Source organism: Eriocheir sinensis, chromosome 4 (assembly GCF_024679095.1).
Source record: "Eriocheir sinensis breed Jianghai 21 chromosome 4, ASM2467909v1, whole genome shotgun sequence".
Taxonomy (NCBI): domain Eukaryota; kingdom Metazoa; phylum Arthropoda; class Malacostraca; order Decapoda; family Varunidae; genus Eriocheir; species Eriocheir sinensis.
The window spans coordinates 19650184-19670869 of record NC_066512.1 but is presented as its reverse complement, the minus strand read 5'-3'; the positions used below and the strand labels follow the sequence as shown (position 1 = coordinate 19670869).

General features: G+C 44.7%; 1 protein-coding gene across 2 annotated transcripts; it reads left to right on the top strand.

The window, feature by feature from the left end:
• Positions 1–1975: 1975 nt before the first annotated feature.
• Positions 1976–20233, top strand: LOC127009563 (uncharacterized). 2 transcript variants are annotated; one of them, XM_050882767.1, is made up of 3 exons: positions 1976–2752; positions 7728–7844; positions 18288–20233. In XM_050882767.1, exon 3 carries the CDS (start codon positions 18295–18297, stop codon positions 19201–19203), a length of 909 nt encoding a protein of 302 aa, XP_050738724.1. In that variant the 5' UTR covers positions 1976–2752; positions 7728–7844; positions 18288–18294; the 3' UTR covers positions 19204–20233. The 2 variants fall into 2 exon arrangements, with proteins under 2 accessions (XP_050738724.1, XP_050738713.1); XM_050882756.1 differs by having other exon boundaries at positions 1977–2752; positions 7728–7848.
• Positions 20234–20686: the final 453 nt, after the last annotated feature.

The window sequence follows — 20686 nt, the reverse complement described above, 5'->3', positions numbered from 1 at the left end:
CCTGGCCAGGGAGGGCTGCTGTAATGCTCATGTCTTTGTATCAATCTTGCTTTATTCTTGGTGAAAGACATCTTCAGGGAGGATATCCAAAATTTCGGGAAATGTATGAAAATCTAGGGAGTCATTATGTTATAGTTGTCATAGTGACAAATTAAAATAAAGCCTATCTTCATTCTCTGGACTAGAGACAAACTAGACAGTGTGACGAGTGAAATAAAATAAAATGCGCAAGTATGATTTTGAATAAGGTTTGAATTATAAATATAAACAAGTCAATATTGGTAAGTTTTCCGTGTCCACTTTTCAGCCCCAGACTCCGTTATTTCCCGGGCGGGCGCGGATCGATAGGGGCGTGTGTGGCCGCGGCAGCTGGCGCGGCGCGGGGGTGGGAGGCTTTTATCATACTACCGCTGTCACGCCCCTCAGATTGATGAAGCTCTTCCTCACCTCACACAGAGTCTGTCTCTGGACCAATAAAACAAAGATAATTCTCTCTCTCTCTCTCTCTCTCTCTCGTATGCAGTTACCATGCATATAAGTTATGGCTACATGGAGATTATTAACAGCGTAAGAGGGGGCTTCAGTTTTCCCGTGATGTTAGACTCTCACCAGCTCCCGGGCAGACACCATGGCCTGCCCACACTCATTTTCCCAACCTCGGCCACGGCCCCCTGCGTGAGATAGGTAACTGAAGAAAACTCTAAAAGATAAGGAAGGAATGTTTAGTTTTTTTTCCATTTTCCCCCAAAATTCACATACTATAATAAAGTCTAAAAAGGCGCGACGGCCGTGATGGGTGTCCTCAGGTGCCCGCTGCTCATCGTTATCATCATGCACCATCATTATTATCGTGACTCTAATCAATATCATCGAGGATTTAGCAGTATATAAGGAAACAGTCAAGGTCATCATCATGTAGTGTGTCACATGAAGCTCAAATGAATACAGTTATAACAAGGTTTAGTCGGCAATGGGAAATGTCATACTGTTAACAAATTGAAGGTAAATTTTTAGCTTCACTGTATTCCTGATAATTGTCACGCGATCCACTTTCTAAAACAAGCGGTACCTACTAGAGTTTAAATGGTGATACAAAGAGAATAAACCTGCCACCTGTTTCATCATACGCAGGCAGCAGATCCCCCCACCCCCCACCCGCTGAGGAGGTGATGGGGGGCACAAAACGTTCCTGGAGCACGCCACACACGGATGTCACCTGGCTTCAAAGGGATCGTGAGACCGGGTATTCGTATTATCGGCAGGCTTCGGTTAGTTATCAAATATTTTCCTTACTTCCAAGAGGTTTATCATCCCTGTGCCTTCGACCAACATTTTCCCATCCTAGTAGGCATGGGTGAATAAGTCTACGGAATACGACTTTAGAAATTAGAACATCATGTCGCACTTCTCAGCACATGAACATTTATGATATTGTTCCTTGTACTACGCTGTTCTATCTGGAGGCTGAAGAAAAACATAATACGATTTGCATTACGAGACAAAAATATAGAGAAACATTTTTTTTCTCCTAAGACAGGTACACAAAACAATCTTCCTCTAATGAAGCCTGCTTTGACTGATATCTGTTTGATGATATTGAAATTCAGATTTATATAAGAAATAGTTAATGGAAATGGAGCACCACACGCATCATATTCCTGCAGGCATGAAGGCAACGGTCCTATTATTCAGAGTGCATGATTGAAATAGGTTCCATGAAAGCAGTGGAGTAATTTAAGAGCTGCCGCGTCCCTTGTCAGTAATGAGCTCTGGTCGTGTGTGGAAGGATCGTGAAGGCGCGCCCCCTCCCCTCTGCCTCCCATGGGCGGGCGTGGAGTCAGTCAGTCGTCCAGGTCTGGCTCATCCTTTCATCTCCCGGCCCCGGGATATGAGTTGAATGATGCAAAGGTCAATACGCCGACTACCGTTCTCCATTTTCTCTGTCCTTCATCTTCATTTTTCATCACATTTTTCTCTAATTTGAGCTTTCTCTCTTCTCCCTCCTCTCCCCGCTCCGCCTCTGTCTCCACCTCTCCCTCATCGAGGAGTTCCCAGCGGCTGGTCCACGCACCTGCTGCTGGTGGCCCCACCCTCCCTCAGTGAGCGTGTGCGAGGGAGCGGCGCAACAGGCTGCCACTGCCACTCCCGTCTCCCTAGCGACCGAGTGAGGGCAAAACTTGCACTCATCTGTTCGGAGGCTGCCTTCCACCGCCGCTCCATTCCCGCCCCTTCACCTTGTCGCGCCCTCACAGCCAGGTTGCTCATACACAAGACGTGGTTCTCAGTGCTTACAGAGTTCACATTAGGGAGTGACAAGCACCCGATAAGGAGGACAATATATAGTAAAGTTTGCCCTCGCACAAATATCAAATGGACGAGAGATTAGTTACTGAACGGTGCCTGATATCTAATTCATTATATTGCAGTTTTATAATCATCGGTGTTAATAACTGAGTGAACTACCTAACAAGTATTTACACTAAGTAAAGAGAGAGGAACATGAAGTGCGAAATGCTATAGGACAAGTGAGACTCGACTGCGAAGAAAAGTAAAGTGTAAGTCAAGGCAAAGTGCATCCCCTCTGCCCCCTCACTCCTCCTGACCCTCACCCACGCGGGACATGGGCGACGAAGTGTTGTGAACAGTGAGGAGGCTCCGGGAGGCGAGGAGCAGCATGAGGCAGCGGGAGACGAGGCGACGGCAGCCCAGGCACCGCTGACACCTGTTCTGCCGCCACCTGACGCACGGGAAGGTAAATAATGAAGTACTCGCATGTCTTGATGGAAACTATTATCATCATCTCTCTTCATCAATCTTTCTATATGTCTAATTATCTTTATCTATCTAATTTTCAACCGGAATGAAACTATTTATCTGTCTATCTATCTATCTACCTATCTATCTACCTATGCATCTATCCATCTGTTGTACGTAGAAATATGTTAGAGGATGAAGATAGATATACGTATAGGCAAAAGATATATAGAGAGAAATAGGTAGTTATATAGACTACTAAAAAATAGATAGACAGATAGACAGCTAAGGTAGATAGATAGAAACTGAATCCAACTCTCTGCCCCGATTTCACGGTAGGGTTGTGCTTTACAGATGTGCGTGCAAATACGTCAGTCTGTCTCTTTGTCATACACACACACACACACACACACACACACACATTACCACCCAGGTCACGGCTCCTCTCCCACCCCCTCCCTCTCCTCCCTGTAACACATCCATTACCTGCCTCGTCTCTGCCTGGCCTTCTGGTACCTTGTCACTTACAGCGTCATCCAGTCTGTTACGCCTCCTTTCACCCAACCTTTCGCCCACTGTGTCACCCGCCGTACCATTATCTTCGTCAATGCTATATTTTTTTTTCGGTAGCTGCTTTAATTTTTCTTCTCTTTCGTTTAGTTCTTATCTATCGCCTCTTGTCCTGTAATTCCCTGCCTCCTCCTCCCTGCCTTATCACCATGTTATCCTAGTCTTGTCCCCGCATCACCTATTTTTATCGCTGTCACTCGCTTAATGTCTTTATCTGCTTATCTCCTTCGTTAACGCCCTCTATTCTCCTTATACCAAATTTTCTGTACTACGTTATAGATAGATAGATATATAGATATAGAGAGAGAGAGAGAGAGAGAGAGAGAGAGAGAGAGAGAGAGAGAGAGAGAGAGAGAGAGACTTACTCCTCAGCCTCTCTTCCCCCTCATTCCTCTTCTTCTTCTTCCCCTTCCCCCTCATACCTCCCTTCCTCCACCTCCTACCCCTCTTTGCCTCCCTTCCTTCATCCCCCTTCCCCTTTTTCCTCCCTTCCTCCATCCCTTTCCCCTCGTTGCCTCCCTTCCTTCATCCCCCTTCCCCTTTTTCCTCCCTTCCTCCATCCCTTTCCCCTCGTTGCCTCCCTTTCGCCACCCCTTACCTCTCTTTGCCTCTCCTCCTCCATCCCCCTTCCCTTCTTTCCTCCCTTCCTCATCCCTTGCCCCTCATGCCTTCCCTTCTTCAATCCCTTCCCCTCTTTCCTTTCTCCTCTTTCTCCTCCTTTCTCTTCACTTTCAGCAACGTAATTAACTATCTTTTGATGGGTTCGTGAAAATGCATGTTTTAATTATCGCTTCGCCTAGTATTTCATTATATTTGGTTATTGGCCGTGATTAGACCATTCACTTTAAAGGACACACACACACACACACACACACACACACGACTATACCACGAGTTTACACTGACCCAACAAACTTTTTCTCCCGATCTATCTATCTATCTATCTATCTATCTATCTCCCCGAAACACACGTGGGATAACTGCCGGACCGATATGCCTAAAAAATAAGTTAGATCTGTTTCCGTTGCAATGTGACGAGAATACTGAAGCGGCTGATTGCGTCACCCTCCAGGTATTGAGCTCAGATATCACTGCTTAGTCATGTTGCTGGACACGTATGATGTATTCTGAAGGTATATTAGTTTTGTTTTAATCATTCCATGCACGTATTTGTCTATTTTATCTACATACTATCTATTTATCTATTAATATATCTAGGTTTCTGTATATTTTTCTCTCGTTATCTCTCTTATCCTTCCATTTATCTATCTATCTATCTTTCTATCTATCTTCCCTAGTGCTTACCTTTCAATTTATCCACCTACTTACCAATCTATTTTGTATCGAACTATCTATTCGTATACTTCTATCTCTCTACATCTCTCTATCCAACTCTCTACCTATCTGTTATCAATTCATCAATCTATCTATCTATCTATCTATCTGTCTGCCTGTCTACTTATCTATCTATTTTTCTCTTTCTATCTCTATCTATCTATCTCTTTCTACTTCTCTTGGGTCTCCTTGGCAAGTGGATGACCTGTTTATTCTTTCTATTCCTGCACATCACCTTTGAAATGATAATCCTGATACGCTCACCTCGCCATCAAAGCCAAAACATATTACGCAGTTTCTCTTTAAGCCCCTCCAGCATTCTCTCTCATCTTTGTCTTTCTTCTCTCGCAACACCCCGAGGCGAGCTGAGGGAAGGTCGAGTTTTCTTGGAAGGGAAGGGACTGAGGCGCCTTCCTACAATTCCGCCTCGTTTTAGTAGACAAGAGGAGGAGGCAGATGCGGGAGTGGTAAGGCGGGTATGGAAGGTGAAAGAGGAGAGGGAAGAGGAGAGAGAGGATGGTAAGGAGGGTGAATGATGGAAAACAGGAGGTGAGAATGATGATGCTTGGACAGGAGAACGGAAAATGGGAAGAAAGTGGGAGAGGATGGCATTGCAGGGTGGGGGAGTGGATGGGAAACGGAAATGGATGCAAGATGAAGAGGAGGAGGTGGAATAAGAAAAGAGTGAGCAAGTAAGTGGAGTAGAGAAGAAGAGGCAGGTGGAAGAGGAGTAGAAGGAGAAGAGTATGATAAGGCGTAGAAGAAAGGAAGTAATGGATAGATGATAAAGAGGGTTGAAGGTTGTGATAATGGAAGAATAGGGAAAGCGAGGATGGAAGAATGGAAGATGGAGTAAATAAGAAAATAAAGAGCGATGGAGTAAAAGAGAAGAGGAGGGTGAAGAGGGGAAGAAGGAGACGAGGACGATAGGGAAAGGAAAACAGTAAGTAATGGATGAATAGCAAAGAGGGTGGAAGTGCGAAATGATGGATAAATAAGGAAAACGAGGATTTAGAAAAGGGCAAGAAAGAAAATGGGATGATGATGAGGCAGGTAACTCAGGTAAGATCGAAGGAAATGCGAAATGAAAAAATGGTGATAATGAGGGAGAGAAGGGAAGGGAGAGGGAAAGGAAACTAAAGGTGTGACTATACTCTCCCTTATGGTGACACTAACGAGGCAGGTGATGTCAAGGTGTAAAGAGGTGATGACCAGGCTTCTCATCTCCCACCTCCACCACTTCCATCTCTCACCTCCAGCGGCCCCCCCCCACCTCTCCCCTCTCCTTCCCCCCCCTTACTGGTCTCCATGGTAACTCCCGGACCTGCTGATCTGCCCCCCACTTATCACTCCCTTCCCCATCTCCCCCCTCTCCCTACTCTCTCCCCTCACCTCCTTCCCACGTTTCCCCTCTCCCCTCACCCACTCTCACTCCTTTCAATGCCTTTCTCTTTCTCGCTTTCTCTCTCTCCCACCTCAGTATTCTCCCCTTCTCCTTATTCCCCTCTTACCCCCTTCCAGTGTTCTCCCTATCTCCCTCTCTCCCTTACTCCACGTCCCTCTCCCCTCTCCCCGACTCATACGCTTTACCTCCTCTCTCCACTTCTTCCTTTTCTTTCTTTCTTTCTTTCTTTCTTTTTTTCCTTCTTTCTTTCTGTCTCTATCTATCTATCTATCAATCTGTCTTGCTTTCAATCTTTCTTCTTTCTTTCCTGCTTTCTTTCTTTCTTTTTCTCCTCCCGCTCCCCCTACCCCCCAGTGCCTCACCAAGAGCCTCCTCACCGTGGCACCGCTCCGGGTTAATCACCGCCTTCGCACTCACACCGATTGTCACTCCCTTCGCTGCCTCAGTCGCGTGTCCTGACCCCTTCCAGCCCTGATCATTATGTTTGGTGATGTTTGTTTTGCACGCTTTTTTTTATCGTCTCAATTAACTTGGTTAGACAAGGAAATATTGAGTTTGATATTTTAGTATGCGAGAATTTGTTTAATTTATTTCGACATCTTCACTGTATTTCTTTATATGTTTTCTTTTGTTTTCATCGGCAAGGCTCTAGACTAGAGAATAAGGCCTCCTACTCTTCTACATCCTTCTCATACTCATACATACTCATACTACATACGCATACATATTCATACTACATACGCATACATACTCATACTACATACTCATACATATTCATACTACACACTCATACATACTTATACTATATACTCTCACATACTCATACTACATACTCATACATACTCATACTACATACTCATACATACTCATACTACATACTCATACATACTCATACTAAATACTCATACTACATACTCATACATGCTCAAACTACATACTCATGCATACTCATACTACATACTCATGCACACTCATACTACATACTCATACATACTCATACTACATACTCATACATATTCATACTACATACTCATACATACTCATACTACATACTCATACTACATACTCATACATACTCATACTACATAATCATACTACATGCTCATACATGCTTATACTACATACTCATACTACATACTCATACATACTCATACTACATACTCATACTACATACTCATACTACATACTCATACTACATACTCATACTACATACTCATACATACTCATACTACATACTCATACATACTCATACTACATACTCATACATACTCATACTACATACTCATACATATTAATACTACATACTCATACATACTCATATTACATACTTATACATACTCATACTATATACTCATACATACTTATACTACATACTCATACATACTCATACTACATACTCATACATACTCATACATACTTATACTACATACTCATACATACTCATACATACTCATACTACATACCCATACATACTCATACATACTCATACTACATACTCATACATACTCATACTACATACGCATACATACTCATCATTATCATACATCCTCATACTCTACATCCTCCTTCTCCTTCTCCTCGTTCATCTCTTCCTCCCCCCACCCCCCCTTCCTCTTCTCGCTTCTCCTTTTCACCCCCCAAATCAGAATTGTTTTCCTTCCAGCACAAGACGGCCGAAGGAAAGGACGCCTCGTACCAGGAGAACAAGGCCGGAGAGGAGGCGGAACCGACGGAGGCAGAAGGAGCAGCGGCAGCAGGAGAGCGACGCCCGGGATGGCAGGCAGGTGTGAGGCGCCGTGAGGGACTTTTCTCTCTTTCTCTCTCTCTCTCTCTCTCTCTCTCTCTCTCTCTCTCTCTCTCTCTCTCTAGGTGGCCCCGAGCCTTGCTGAGGGGCGGCATCCCGGTTCTTCGCCGCCAGCACCGGAGTACACGCGAGTCTCAGGAGGTGGAGTCAATTAGCCAGGCCACAACGCCGTGCATCAAGCTTTAATCAAGGTCCAGACAACCCGGGCCCTAAACGCTCAGTGCGAGGCTCGAGTGAATATATTACTAATTAAGCCAATTCGGGTGGAGTAAACAACATTTCTATTCCCCAAGGAGTCTGGCTTCCATTACCACCTCCACAAGGCCGCCAGTAAGAGGGAGATATAGAGAAGCGTTAATTACTTGAAGGAGGAAGCTCATGGGATTGCTGGAGCTGTAGCAATCTGTGGAAGCACCCAGGAATAGAATGTTAGATGCATAATACCTTAACCACACTCTCACGCCCCCTTCTTAAGCTTCTGGGGCTGTAGCAGCTTGTACGTAGAAGGGCGGAGGTAATAACATGTTAAACGCACAACACATTTAAATACACACGCACGGCCTCCTTCTCAGCAAAACGTTAATAATTATATTCTCAAGATGGATGCAGGAAAGGTTACGTGAGAGGTTTACAGTGTTACGGAACTGTGAGTTATACAGTAAAGCTCCCACGCACGTATACAAAGTACCCACCGTTGCCAGATTATCGTACTCAGAGCCTCGTGTTTACCGGTTTATAGCTATTGCCAAAAAACAACAATAATTAGCCATTTTAACGGTAACTATATACGAAGGCAGTTTTGGGGTCGGAAATCGGCAAACGGGAGGCTGAGTACGACAATCTGGCAACGTTGAACTTGTAGTACCTCTCAATATCAAAACGAAATTACATTATGTTTACAAATACAACAAACAAGAATAGCCTCTCGACGCCTAACGCCTGCCTGCCAACCCGGGAATCAAGGTTACAAGTTTCATGTTTACTGAATAAAAGAAAAGAAGAATTTTGAATCTTGGCAGCGAGACCAGTGCAAGCTGACTTACTTTCGTTCCTTTCATCATCAATCTCATCTTGTCCCTGGGTCTGTCTGCACGGAGGGGCGACCACGGTGAAGGACGAGCACGCGATCTGTGTGTGTGTGTGTGTGTGTGTGTGTATGAGAGATAGAGAGAGAGAGAGAGAGAGAGAGAGAGAGAGAGAGAGAGAGAGAGAGAGAGACTCCGTCCACTGTCTCTCATCAGTTTCTCCTCTTCTTCTCAATTTTTCCTACTCCTCCTCCTCCTCCTCCTCCTCCTCCTCCTCCTCCTCCTCTTCCTTCCTCGTTTATTCTCGTCAAAAGAAAGCTTGTGAAGTATATGTGATGAGAAAGCGGATCAGTAACTCCCTCCCAGAGCCCCAACGCCCGGCGAGGGAGGATTAGATTTTCAGCAACGGGCCTCGGAGGGGATCGAGAAGGAAAAAAAAAAAGTTATCCCTCGAAAAAGGGGATCAAGGACTATTGCTGCACCTGCTCCCACTCTACCGACTCGGGCTGGCAGAAAATAGAACGCGGGTGATGACACTTGCGAAGCAGTAACAAACAAAAAAAAAAAAAAAAAAGAAGAAATCTGCAGAAGTTTATATTGTTTTGGCGTCTCCCGTTCAGTACTAGAGGTTCGTAGCCTTCTAACATGCCATTTTGAGTTTGTTGTTTCTTGGCAATACGAACATTACTAATAAGTATTGTTGTGAAGAAAAAGTCGTCGCTTGATAAAGAAGAAAAATCGTTTACGCCTGCCATAATTTAGCGGCTTCGTTTTCATATTACTTTAACTTCTTCAGTACACTTGAAGTTCTGAGCCTTGTAACATGCCAATAAGAAATCCTCGTGTCATGCTAACGCGAAAAAAAGTAACAAAATTGCGCTGCTGTTATAAAAAAATAAAAAAAAAGATCCCCGATTAACAAAGAAACAAATAATTTACTTTTGTCATTTAATATTATCATTTATCACCATTGCCTTCCTATTTTTTTGTTACATTATATTTAGCTTCTTTTAGTATAGTGGCTCGCCGCCTTTCCCTCTGGAGATGAGAGAGAGATGGGTGTCTTCAGGAGACTTAATTACTGGACCACACCAACCTTGGAGGAGAAGCAGGAGGAGGAGGAGGAGAAGGAAAGAGAAGAGAGAAGACGAGAAAAATATATTAGGGAAGATGAAAACGACGACTGTAAAAAGAATGAAAAAGGGGCAATAATGATGATAAGAAGAAGATGAGGGAGAAGAGAAGGAGGAGGAGGGGGTTAAGAGAAAGAATAATAATAAACTAAGGAGAGGAAAAAGTTACATATGCTCTCTCTCTCTCTCTCTCTCTCTCTCTCTCTCTCTCTCTCTCTCTCTCTCTCTCTCTCTCTCTCATCCATTCATGCTTCTTTTCTTGCTCTTAAAAGTTTCGCATCTACACTTTTACTTTTGTTATTTCCCTCCTTCTTCACCTCTCTTTACTTCTCTTCCTTCTTCTTTCTTTCTCCTTCGCTCATCTCCACTTCGTTCCTCCACCCTTCAATGGCTTTCCTCCTTTACCCTCTCTCCCTCCCTCCCTTCTCCTCCTCCTTCGTTTCCTCTCTCTTCTTATCCCTTCTTCACCTCTTTACTTCTCTTTCTTCATCTTTCTTTCTCCCTCTTTCACCACCACTCTTTCCTTCATCTTCCCATGGCTTTCCTTTTTACCCTCTTTCCCTCCCTCCCTTCTCCTCCTTCTTCGTTTCCTCTTTCTTCTTATCCTTTCCGCTTCTCTCCCTCATTTTCGCAACACATTTCCTCTATTTTCCCCGCCTCGCCTCAATTTCGGGAAAGACGAGGCGAAATAGGATCAGCGACGGAGGATCCAAAGCGAGAAGGGAAATGCTTCTTTCTAAATCTTTTACGTCAGGGTTTAGACTTAACGGTTTAGTTTTAAGTTTTCAGTCAAGGGGAATCTATTTGAATGTGGTGCTTCACGAATAATGATGATGATGATAACGATAACAATGAGGATGATAAGGAGAGGGAAGAAACTGGAATATTTATACAACAACAACAACAACGAGTAACACCACCACCCCAAAAAAAAGACCAGTAACAACAATAATAATCAGCAACAACAAGAACAAAACATCAATGAAAAGAAAACGGAATATAAATAATGAAAGATGAAGAGGAGAGAGAGTGGATGTAAAGAAAGAACGACTTGTATATATCAACACAAACTAAAACAATAAAAAAACATGAAATACAAGACAAGGAAAGGGAAGAAAAGAAAAGAAAACAAAGAAAAGAAAAGGAAAGGAATGCAAAATACAAGAGAAAAACATAACAGCCATACTCTATTTTCCTCATCTCCATCCAGTTCCTATACTTATAAGTGGACGCTCCTTCACCCACACTGCTGTCACCTCGCTGGGCTGACAAGGAGGCGCAAGATAACAAACATATTAGAAGCGAGGTGTTGGTGTGTCTGACGTGACATGTCCAAGCTTGCAAAGATGAAGAGGGGCGAAGGAAAAAAGTGGCAAGACGAGGAGGAGGAAAGGAGAGAGGAAGGAAGAGAGAAACGGAGAGAAGGAAAGGAGGGAAGGGCGGGAGATTGCTGAGCTTGGAAAGGCAAGGATGGACGGGAGTGGAAGAAGAGAAGAGGGTATGAACGGAAGTAATGAAGAGAATGAAGGGAAACAGTGACGAGAGCAAGGTATTTATTGGGACAGACCTTCAATGGCGAGACTTGCAAGGAAGGTCAAGAAGGATTCTGAAAAAAAAAAAATGTCTGCGTTTGTGAAGTGTCCTTGTGTCGATATTCGAGACCTTCTTCGGCAATAATTCATAAGAACATAAGAACATAAGAACGTAAGGAGTCTGCAAGAGGCCGGTTGGCTTATACATGGCGGCTCCTGTACACTCAACCCCACCTTACCTCACCATCCATGGCTTTATCTAACCTCTTCTTGAAGTATCTACGGTATTGGCACCCACAACATTTTCCGTGGGATCACCTGCTTTGATTTGCAACTTCAATTTCGCTTTCCTAGTTCGCTAACTCGATTCCCGCTCCCCGTCTGTTCACGTTCATGTGCTTCAATTACCTTCATTCCTTTGACCGCTCTCCGTAAATTCACTTTCGATCCATGCGGGCATCTCATTTATAATACGATGATGATTCGATTTACACTTTTTTCCAGCTTTTCCGGCGGCTAGACTCTCGTTCTTTGAAGATAATATTTCAATTTTCTGGTAACTCACTTCCAATTTTTCCGGCAACGCAGTTTTCGTTTTCATAACTGATTTAGTTTTCCGACAACTCAGCTGCTTTATTCCCCCGAGAACACAATTTTAGCTACCCCGGCAAATTTTAATCCACTCCGCCAGTATAATAGTTTCGAATCTTCAGAAAACTCAATGAAAATCCTCTCGCAATTCCTCTAGTCGTCATTCACTTTTAGCTCAGACGTCACTCACTCAAGCCACATGTTTCTCACTCAAAACCAAGGCGATAGTAAAATACACTTCACTTTCTCAAACTAATATGGGTCGTATTTTAAGACATCTCGCCGCCCAAGTTTACATATTTGGCAAGGCATTCGTACAAGGTATTTTGGGCATTTCCAGGGGTAGTTTTATGACCTTGGTGGTAGCTTGACCCTTTCTCTGTACCATGAACCTAAAGAAACACTCATGAGAACCCGATTGATCCCCTCTTTGACCTTTAGAAATAGCTGAAGTGAGAAACGAAAGTGTCATATTATCGGCCTATATAACAAAAATTATCCCTTTCTTAATATAGCGACGCGTACAAACAAACCTGTAGTCGTGTATTTGAGTCCGTGTGTTGTGAGGCAAATACTTCAACGTTAAGTCGAGGGAATGGACGCGAGCATGTCTGGGAGTGATGGAAAGTGCATGAAGGAATGAATATAGAAATGAGCCTGCTGTCAGAGAGAGAGAGAGAGAGAGAGAGAGAGAGAGAGAGAGAGAGAGAGAGAGAGAGAGAGAGAGAGAGAGAGAGAGAGAGAGAGAGAGAGAGAGAGAGAGAGAGAGAGAGAGAGAGAGAGAGAGAGAGAGAGAGAGAGAGAGAGAGAGAGAGAGAGAGAGAGAGAGAGAGAGAGAGAGAGAGAGAGAGAGAGAGAGAGAGAGAGAGAGAGAGAGAGAGAGACCACAGTGGCATATACGGGGAAATGTGATGAGGCCGGAAACTTCGAGGATAATGGGAGAGACTGATGAAAGGAGAAATAGAAATGCATGAAAAGGTCAGGAGGAGAAGACGAAGAAAGAGGAAACGGAGGAAGAGGAGGAGGAAGAAAAGAGAAAGGAAAAAAAGAGGAGAATATGGAGAAAAAGAGAAAGCACCGAGAAGAAAAATAAGAAATAGAAGAGGAACAAAAATAAAGAACAAGAAAAAAAAGAAAAAAAAAGAAAAAAAGAATATGAACAAGAAAAATGAAGAAAAAAGAAGACAATGTTGCAATCTCGACTCGTAAATTCCATGAGATAGAAAGAAGAAAAAAAAACATACGAAAGTCACAAATTCATATATGAGATAAATGGTAAATGTAGTGTCGTCAAAACTGAAATAAAAACGGTTAAATAAAAAAAAAGGTCATGAGTTTTATACGAAATGCACGAAAAAATACCTTTGTGGAAACTGAATAATTCCGCCATAAAAATAGACGACGCGGGGGAGAGAGAGAGAGAGAGAGAGAGAGAGAGAGAGAGAGAGAGAGAGAGAGAGAGAGAGAGAGGAGGGGGCAGCAAACAGGATAAAGGACATTAATGTTTATCAAGCGCCTCATTACCTTTATCTCTCCCCCTGAGGACCCCTAATGAGCCCTCCCCTCTCTCTCTCTCTCTCTCTCTCTCTCTCTCTCTCTCTCTCACACACACACACACACACACACACACACACACACACACACACACACACACACACACAGCAAGCCATCGGATCATCATTCATTGGCTGACAAGGCTAACCATTATTACAAGAGAGAGAGAGAGAGAGAGAGAGAGAGAGAGAGAGAGAGAGAGAGAGAGAGAGAGAGAGAGAGAGAGAGAGAGAGAGAGAGAGAGAGAGAGAGAGAGAGAGAGAGAGAGAGAGAGAGAGAGAGAGAGAGAGAGAGAGAGTCACAGTGCAGTAGCGGGACAGTTTGAGTGAAAGGTCATAGGTGGTGAATTGTGGTGTTGGTGGTGTTGGTGAGGGTTATTTCGGTGAGTGGTTCTGGAGGCTGCGGTGGGTGGTGGTGGTGGTCGTAGAGATGGTGATGATGGTGATGGGTTTGTAACAGAGGTGGTGATGACGATGGTGATTATGATATAGAGGCAATGATAGCAGGTATGGTAATGGTGACGATCATGGTGGTGTGATAAGGATGGTGACTTTTGTGAAGGCGGGGGTATTAGTGATGTTGGTGATGGTGATGGTTAGGTGGTTGAGGTGGTGGTAGCAGCAGTGATAGTTGTGGTGGTGGTAGGTAATGGCAGTAATGATAGTTGTGGTGGTGACGGTATTATGGGGATGGTGTTTATGGTGACTATGGTGGAAGATAATGGCAGTAATGATTGTTCTGGTGGTTGTTTCTCACCTCACTTCTCTGTCAGCGAGGGTGCGGGCGGGAGGGGGGCGTGGGTGGAGTGAGGTGGCATGTGGCAGGACAGGTGGAGGCAGGTAAAAGGCAGGGGCGTGACAACAGGTGGAATGTGGTGCGTGTGGAGCGGAGAGTATGGGGTGGAAGGGCGGCTGCTAGGATCGGTGTGGGTGTAGGGGTAGGCTTGGTGGCTGGGACTGGTTCATCGCAGTATCACCTTGTCCCAACACACACACACACACATACACACACACATACGTTCTCGAGTGTTATGATCCTTGCTTTCCTTTCATAAACACCGTGCAGCCATCAAAGGTAACCCAGCTCACCCAACTGTTCATCTTCCCTTCAGGCTTGTCGATAAATTGGCCTCAGGAAACGTAGGAAAGGTAAACTGTGATAGCCTGGATGTCACACTAACCTTGAGTCTCGGGGTAGAGGGTTCGCATCCATCACATGTTCAAGGGCTAATGATGCGGGAGATAGACACTGAAGCACGAACAGCTTAGAGTAGGCCCCCAACTTTACCTTTACCATGACGGTGTGTGAAGTGGAACCTTGAATTTTTGCATTTCAAGGAATCTGAAGGAAAATAAGCAAATCATAAAACCTACACGCAGATACACACACAGAAAAAATAAAAAAACATGCACAGACATTATTTTTGTAGAGTAGATAGATTGTTGTAGGAAGATAGATTGATACTCCTTTTTTTCTTTTTTCCGGTCACGTTTCAGAGATATATCACGAAATTAAGTATATCCAGGAGGAGATTAACACTATTATGCGAGCGTAATCAAATAGTTTTTACGTCAACAATAAACTTTTTGACTTTGAAATGGAAGCGACACGCTGAGGCCATTTTCACACACACACACACACACACACACACACACACACACACACACACACACACACTTCACACAATGCTATTCAAACCCTGATCCACCTCTTCTTACCATCTAAAACAACAACAACATTAAAGCATTACCCGCATATAATTCCCACTTTCCTCCTCGATCCTCACCTCACAGCTGCCACCGCCACACATCCCACATTCCCATATTCCTGTGACGAAGCCGTGGAGGCCATTTGGGTCACTCTGCCCTATCGATCGAGACGTGTTAGTGAGGAGGAGGAGGTGGCGTAGATGACCCGTTCGCTCCCTTGTGGCTTAGGACTCCTCTCTCTCATGACCTGGTGCACACGAGAGGCGCCCGATCTCATTACAGGAAGAAAGTTTCAGATCCAGTAGACTTTTTTTTAGCCATGCCAGAGGATATTAGTCACAGGATATCCTTGTTCGTCCTCATCTTCACGCACATATTTGCTTTCCTGAGCTTGATGAGTTTCCCCTCTTTTCTGACAAGCTGGGTCTCATACAGCGGATATTAGATAGGAAATTACAGGATTCCCATGGGTCGTAATCAACATCAGGCACTCACTTTTTAAGCCTAAATTTTCCCCTTTATTCAGGCGAGCTGAACCATATGAAGCGGACGAAAGCTGTCAACTCGACTCATCCGTGACAGTGCTTATAGTAATTGCCTCTCCCTTTTTTTTTTTTTTTTACAGTAAAGGAAGCCGCTCAAGGGCAAAAAAAAAAGAAGGAAAACTGAAAAAAAGCCAGCTAAATAATGCTCCTATATGAAAAGAGTAAAGAGAGGTCAAAAGAGAGGTCAATTTCGGAAGGAGAGATGTCATGATACTCTCTCTCCCTGCTCCCAAATACTCGTACATTTTCTTTATTTCTTTCCCTTCCTTCTTTACTCTATGATGATAATGATGATAATAATACTAATGATAACCACTCTGCTCATGGTATACAAACTCCTCTTCGAATCAAATTAAAGATAACCAACATTTTTCTATTACCTTTATAAGAAAAAAAAAATCTCCGGTTCAGTTGCTTCCTTTTTCCTTTTACACTTTCTTAACATAAAGGAAAGAGTTTTATGTATGTCTCTTATTCCTGTAGGTCGTTACATATAAGATCCCTTTAAAGTATTGCTTGGACGAGGCTTCTGGTGTGCTACAAATTTCTGTTTGTGTTTGTTTTCAGAGGCAGTTGTAGCTGGTACAACGCCGTTTGGGTCCGCTAAGGCCGCCTTGTAGGTTAAAAGACACAACTATTAACCAGTGGTGACTCCATTGGAGCGGCCTAGGCTGCCGCTACACTACAAGCGTTAAAAATCACACGGTTACCTCCCCATGCACTGACAGTTTGAGTCGAAGCTTTTGATCTCTCTCTCTCTCTCTCTCTCTCTCTCTCTCTCTCTCTCTCTCTCACATACCTTTTCTTTCCACAAAATTATGAATATTTCTCGTGCCCCGAAGTCCTTTATAGTCTCGGCGGCCGTACGGGCGAGGAAGCGGAAGATTAAATCGGGGAGGAAGAGGAGAATGGGCAAGGGAGACGAGTAGCTCTTTCCTGAGGCTTAGAATAGAGTACGAGAGAAACGGGAAGAAACGGGGAAGGAACGGGGTAGGAACGGGAAGGATCGGGGAGGAACGGAAAGGAACGTAGAGGAATATGGAGGATCGGGAAGGAACAGGGAGGAACGAGGAACCTTGTTTTATGTATATTTCATTTGTGGATGGAGTTACTGTTCTGAGAGAGAGAGAGAGAGAGAGAGAGAGAGAGCATTCTTTCATCTAAGGTAAAGTAAGACCCGCTATAATACCATCTCCACCCTTGACCTTTCCCTTCCTAAGAGTGCTTCCTCGCCTAGCCCATCCCCAGTCCTGCCGAGCCACATTAAAACATGGGAGGCTGAACCTTTGATTTCGGCTAAAAAAAAAGGATAACAATGTAAAGGTAGAGTGAGCTGTAAAAAGGGATAATAGCGTAATAACTTGTCTAGATATTTTCCTACTTTAGACCATGTGATATATATTTTTAAGGTTATGTTATTGGTAGAGGGTGTAATGCGCAGTGCTGGATAGTCTACACACACACACACACACACGCGCGCGCTTCAGGTTCATTCCATTAACGAAGCTGCGAGTGACTTTTCCACGCCACGAAGAACACAGAGGCGATGGGGAAAAATGCCTCGTTCATATTGTTCATTTGTTTGAAAAGAGAGAAAAAGCTGAAGGGTGGGAAAGAACAAAAAACAGGCGTGCAGTGAACAAACAAATTCACACACACACACACACACACACACACACACAGAGGGAGGGGCGTAGCTCGTCACCTCGGTGCAAACAGACATGAATCGACCGGCCAACCTCAAATTAGTCCTCGTGTTGACGTCGGAGCATCACTGACACGCCTCGCCGCTCCCACCGCGCCAGATTTTTACAGCAGGGGTCCAGATACCTGTACACGGTGACCTCCCTGATGGCCCTCCCCTGTCGGACGTGCCGCTTTCAGGGATGGTAACTGTGTATGGAGGATGACGGGCTGCTCAAGTAATGTCACTCACTCTTACACTCTTCATTCAGTCTCACTTATTTGTTTGTGGTTATAGTTTATTTTATTTGGTATTCCACAAGATTTTAACATCCATTTTCGGTACACCTTTTTGTCTATGAATGTATTAACAATTTTCAGGATATAAAAGTATGATGAGAAAGAAGAGGAAAGGGAAGGAACAGAGAGGGACGGGGAGGAACGAAAAGGAACACAGAGGAACGGGGAGGAACAAGGAGGAACAGGGAGGAACGGGGAAAGAAAGGTGTAAAATCATTCTATCCTGCCAGTACTAACTCTTCTGCCTGTAGTGGGTTGCTAAAAGTGGATGAGGGTGAGGATTAAAGGATGGTGAATGAGTCTGAATGTTTTTGATATATGTTAACAGATACTTATCCTCTTTGCAGTGTGAACATGCGCTGCGGGTGTGTGGCGGTGGCGTGCATAGTGGTGTTGGTGGTGGTGTGCGTTGCCGTCCCTGGAAGCTCCTCGCGCCAGCCAAGCCTCGCCACTACTCCCCCAGCCTCGGCTCCCAACACTACCGGCCACCACCAGTACGCCAACGCAACGGAGGGGGTGAGACATGGAGGTAAAGAAGATGATAGTCACGTTGGTGGAGGCGAGAAAAGTGAACCTCCACAGCAAAGTACGAATGTAGTGAGAGCACCTGGAGGGGAGAACCTCAGTTTTACTCCTGCTCAAATACTGGCGCTGAGGAAGCTGTTGATGCCGCCCCCCGAGGAGAGAACGCCCAGCCCCACAGTGCAGACAAAGAAGGATGGCTGGAAAATAAGTGAGGAGGTCCGGTGGCAGTGCTTTTTGCAGTGGCTCAGAGCTCATAGTTACAAATCGAAAAAGGATCAGAGGACTTGTAGTGCAGAGGAAAGAGAACAAAATGCCCTTCTGGAAAGGAAAAGTGCTAAAGAGTGTATGCCGCTACTGCTGCTGGTCGTTCCTGCCTTGTGTAACGGGACGCAGAGCTGCGTCAACCTGACGGAGGCGTCCATGGAGGAGCTGCTGCACCGCTATGTGGTGTGGGAGCGGAAAAAGAGACGACAGGCGGAGGCCGACGACGCCGTGATCTACATCGTGGTGGTGCTCGCCTTCTACTCCTTCGGGATCGTTTTCATGATCGCTAACTTCGTGCGCCAGGAGCAGCGGGAGTTGGAGGAGACCAATATGTACAAGCAGTACGTGAAGGTGGCTCGTGACCGCTGGCTGACCACGCGGGGCAACATGGCCAACAAGCTGGCCCTTCAGGCCCTCAACACCTTCAACGCCATTCCACAGACAACGGATGTCAACAAAGTTACATTTGTGTAAGCCTGGAAGGAGTGAAGGCCGCTATTCCTCACCCTCCCGATTACATGCGTATACTCCCCGCTCGGTCACAGGAGCGCACGAGGAATAACAACATGGAGAAAATCATGATGTTAATTGTTCTACTTGGTATTCAAAACTGAAAATACGAAAGTTAACTTTTGAATCATTGACACGATGAAACACTTACCGCAACTGGAGGAGTGAGGCGGAAGGGGGGCGTTGGCTCAAACAGGAGTTTTGTTGTATTAAGTGATGTTAGCAGCTGCAGGCATTACCGTTGCCTCGCTCATGTTTTGTGTATTATCAACACGCTGTATACTTGACTCTCCAAACTCTTCCAAGTTTTCTAAGCTACAATCAATATTGCCCTTTAAGGTACGATGTAATTAATGCTCCCGGTTGTTTCCTTTCCCCACACTCACCTCTTCCTGTCCACTGTCCAGTTCGCCCTGCACTAGGGTCCGTTAGTCCTTTCCCCTGCTCTGCGAGTTCATGTCATAAGACGGGCGCGCTGCAGCGTATTTCTCCGTCCTAAGCCGCTCCTTCCTTAGCGATGGTGTTGTCAGTGTGCTTACTGGACTCTTTCCTCGAAGTGCACTGACTCAGGCACAACGCACTTGAAAACTAACCTGCACAGAACCAGCATATTTATTGACTGCCAAGCCTGCATAACGACGCGGCAGTGAACATGTTCTTAATCAAGACTTCGTTGTGCGTCCTGCCGGCCCCAACTCTGTGCCATGTTCACTCAGCAGCAGTGTCTCAAACACGGTTTTCGATGACCTTATGAAACAAAAGAAACTAGGGACGTGTCTCTCCATCAACACTGGCCTACAGGATCAGACCTCTGTCGACGCTACGTAGGCATCTCGGTGCTGTGGCGGGAGGTGCCCCGCGAGACACTAATCAATTGAGTCTGAGTCTTCACCATGCTCCTTTTCCAATGCTTTCGCCGCCTGCCTTTCTTCAACAGCCATTTTTTACCCCATATATGACCCGTAGGTTAGCCACATACATTTACATATTGTATATTATATATAGATATCTATATATATATATATATATATATATATATATATAGATATATATATATATATATATAGATATATATATATATATATATATATATATATATATATTCATATGATACGTATGCTATTTGCTTTCACATGAATAGCATCACAGGCTGGGACGCAGGAACAATTAGTATTAGAAGCTACTGGGGTATGGGGAAGGGAAGGGGGAGGTGGAGAGGGTTGTGTGACCCTCTCCACCGCATTTCAAAACATAGAAAGGGAGAGAGGGAAGGGGGAGGGAGGGGGGAGGGAGGGAAAGAGAGGGGAGGGGAGGGGACTGTGTTGCTTTCGTCCACCCACTAAGAATCACACTTTATCACATGGCCTTCTCAGTATACCTGCAGCAATCCAGACACGGAGTGCTGGATTAGATTTCCTATGATTCTTGGTTCAGTTGGTCATGCTGA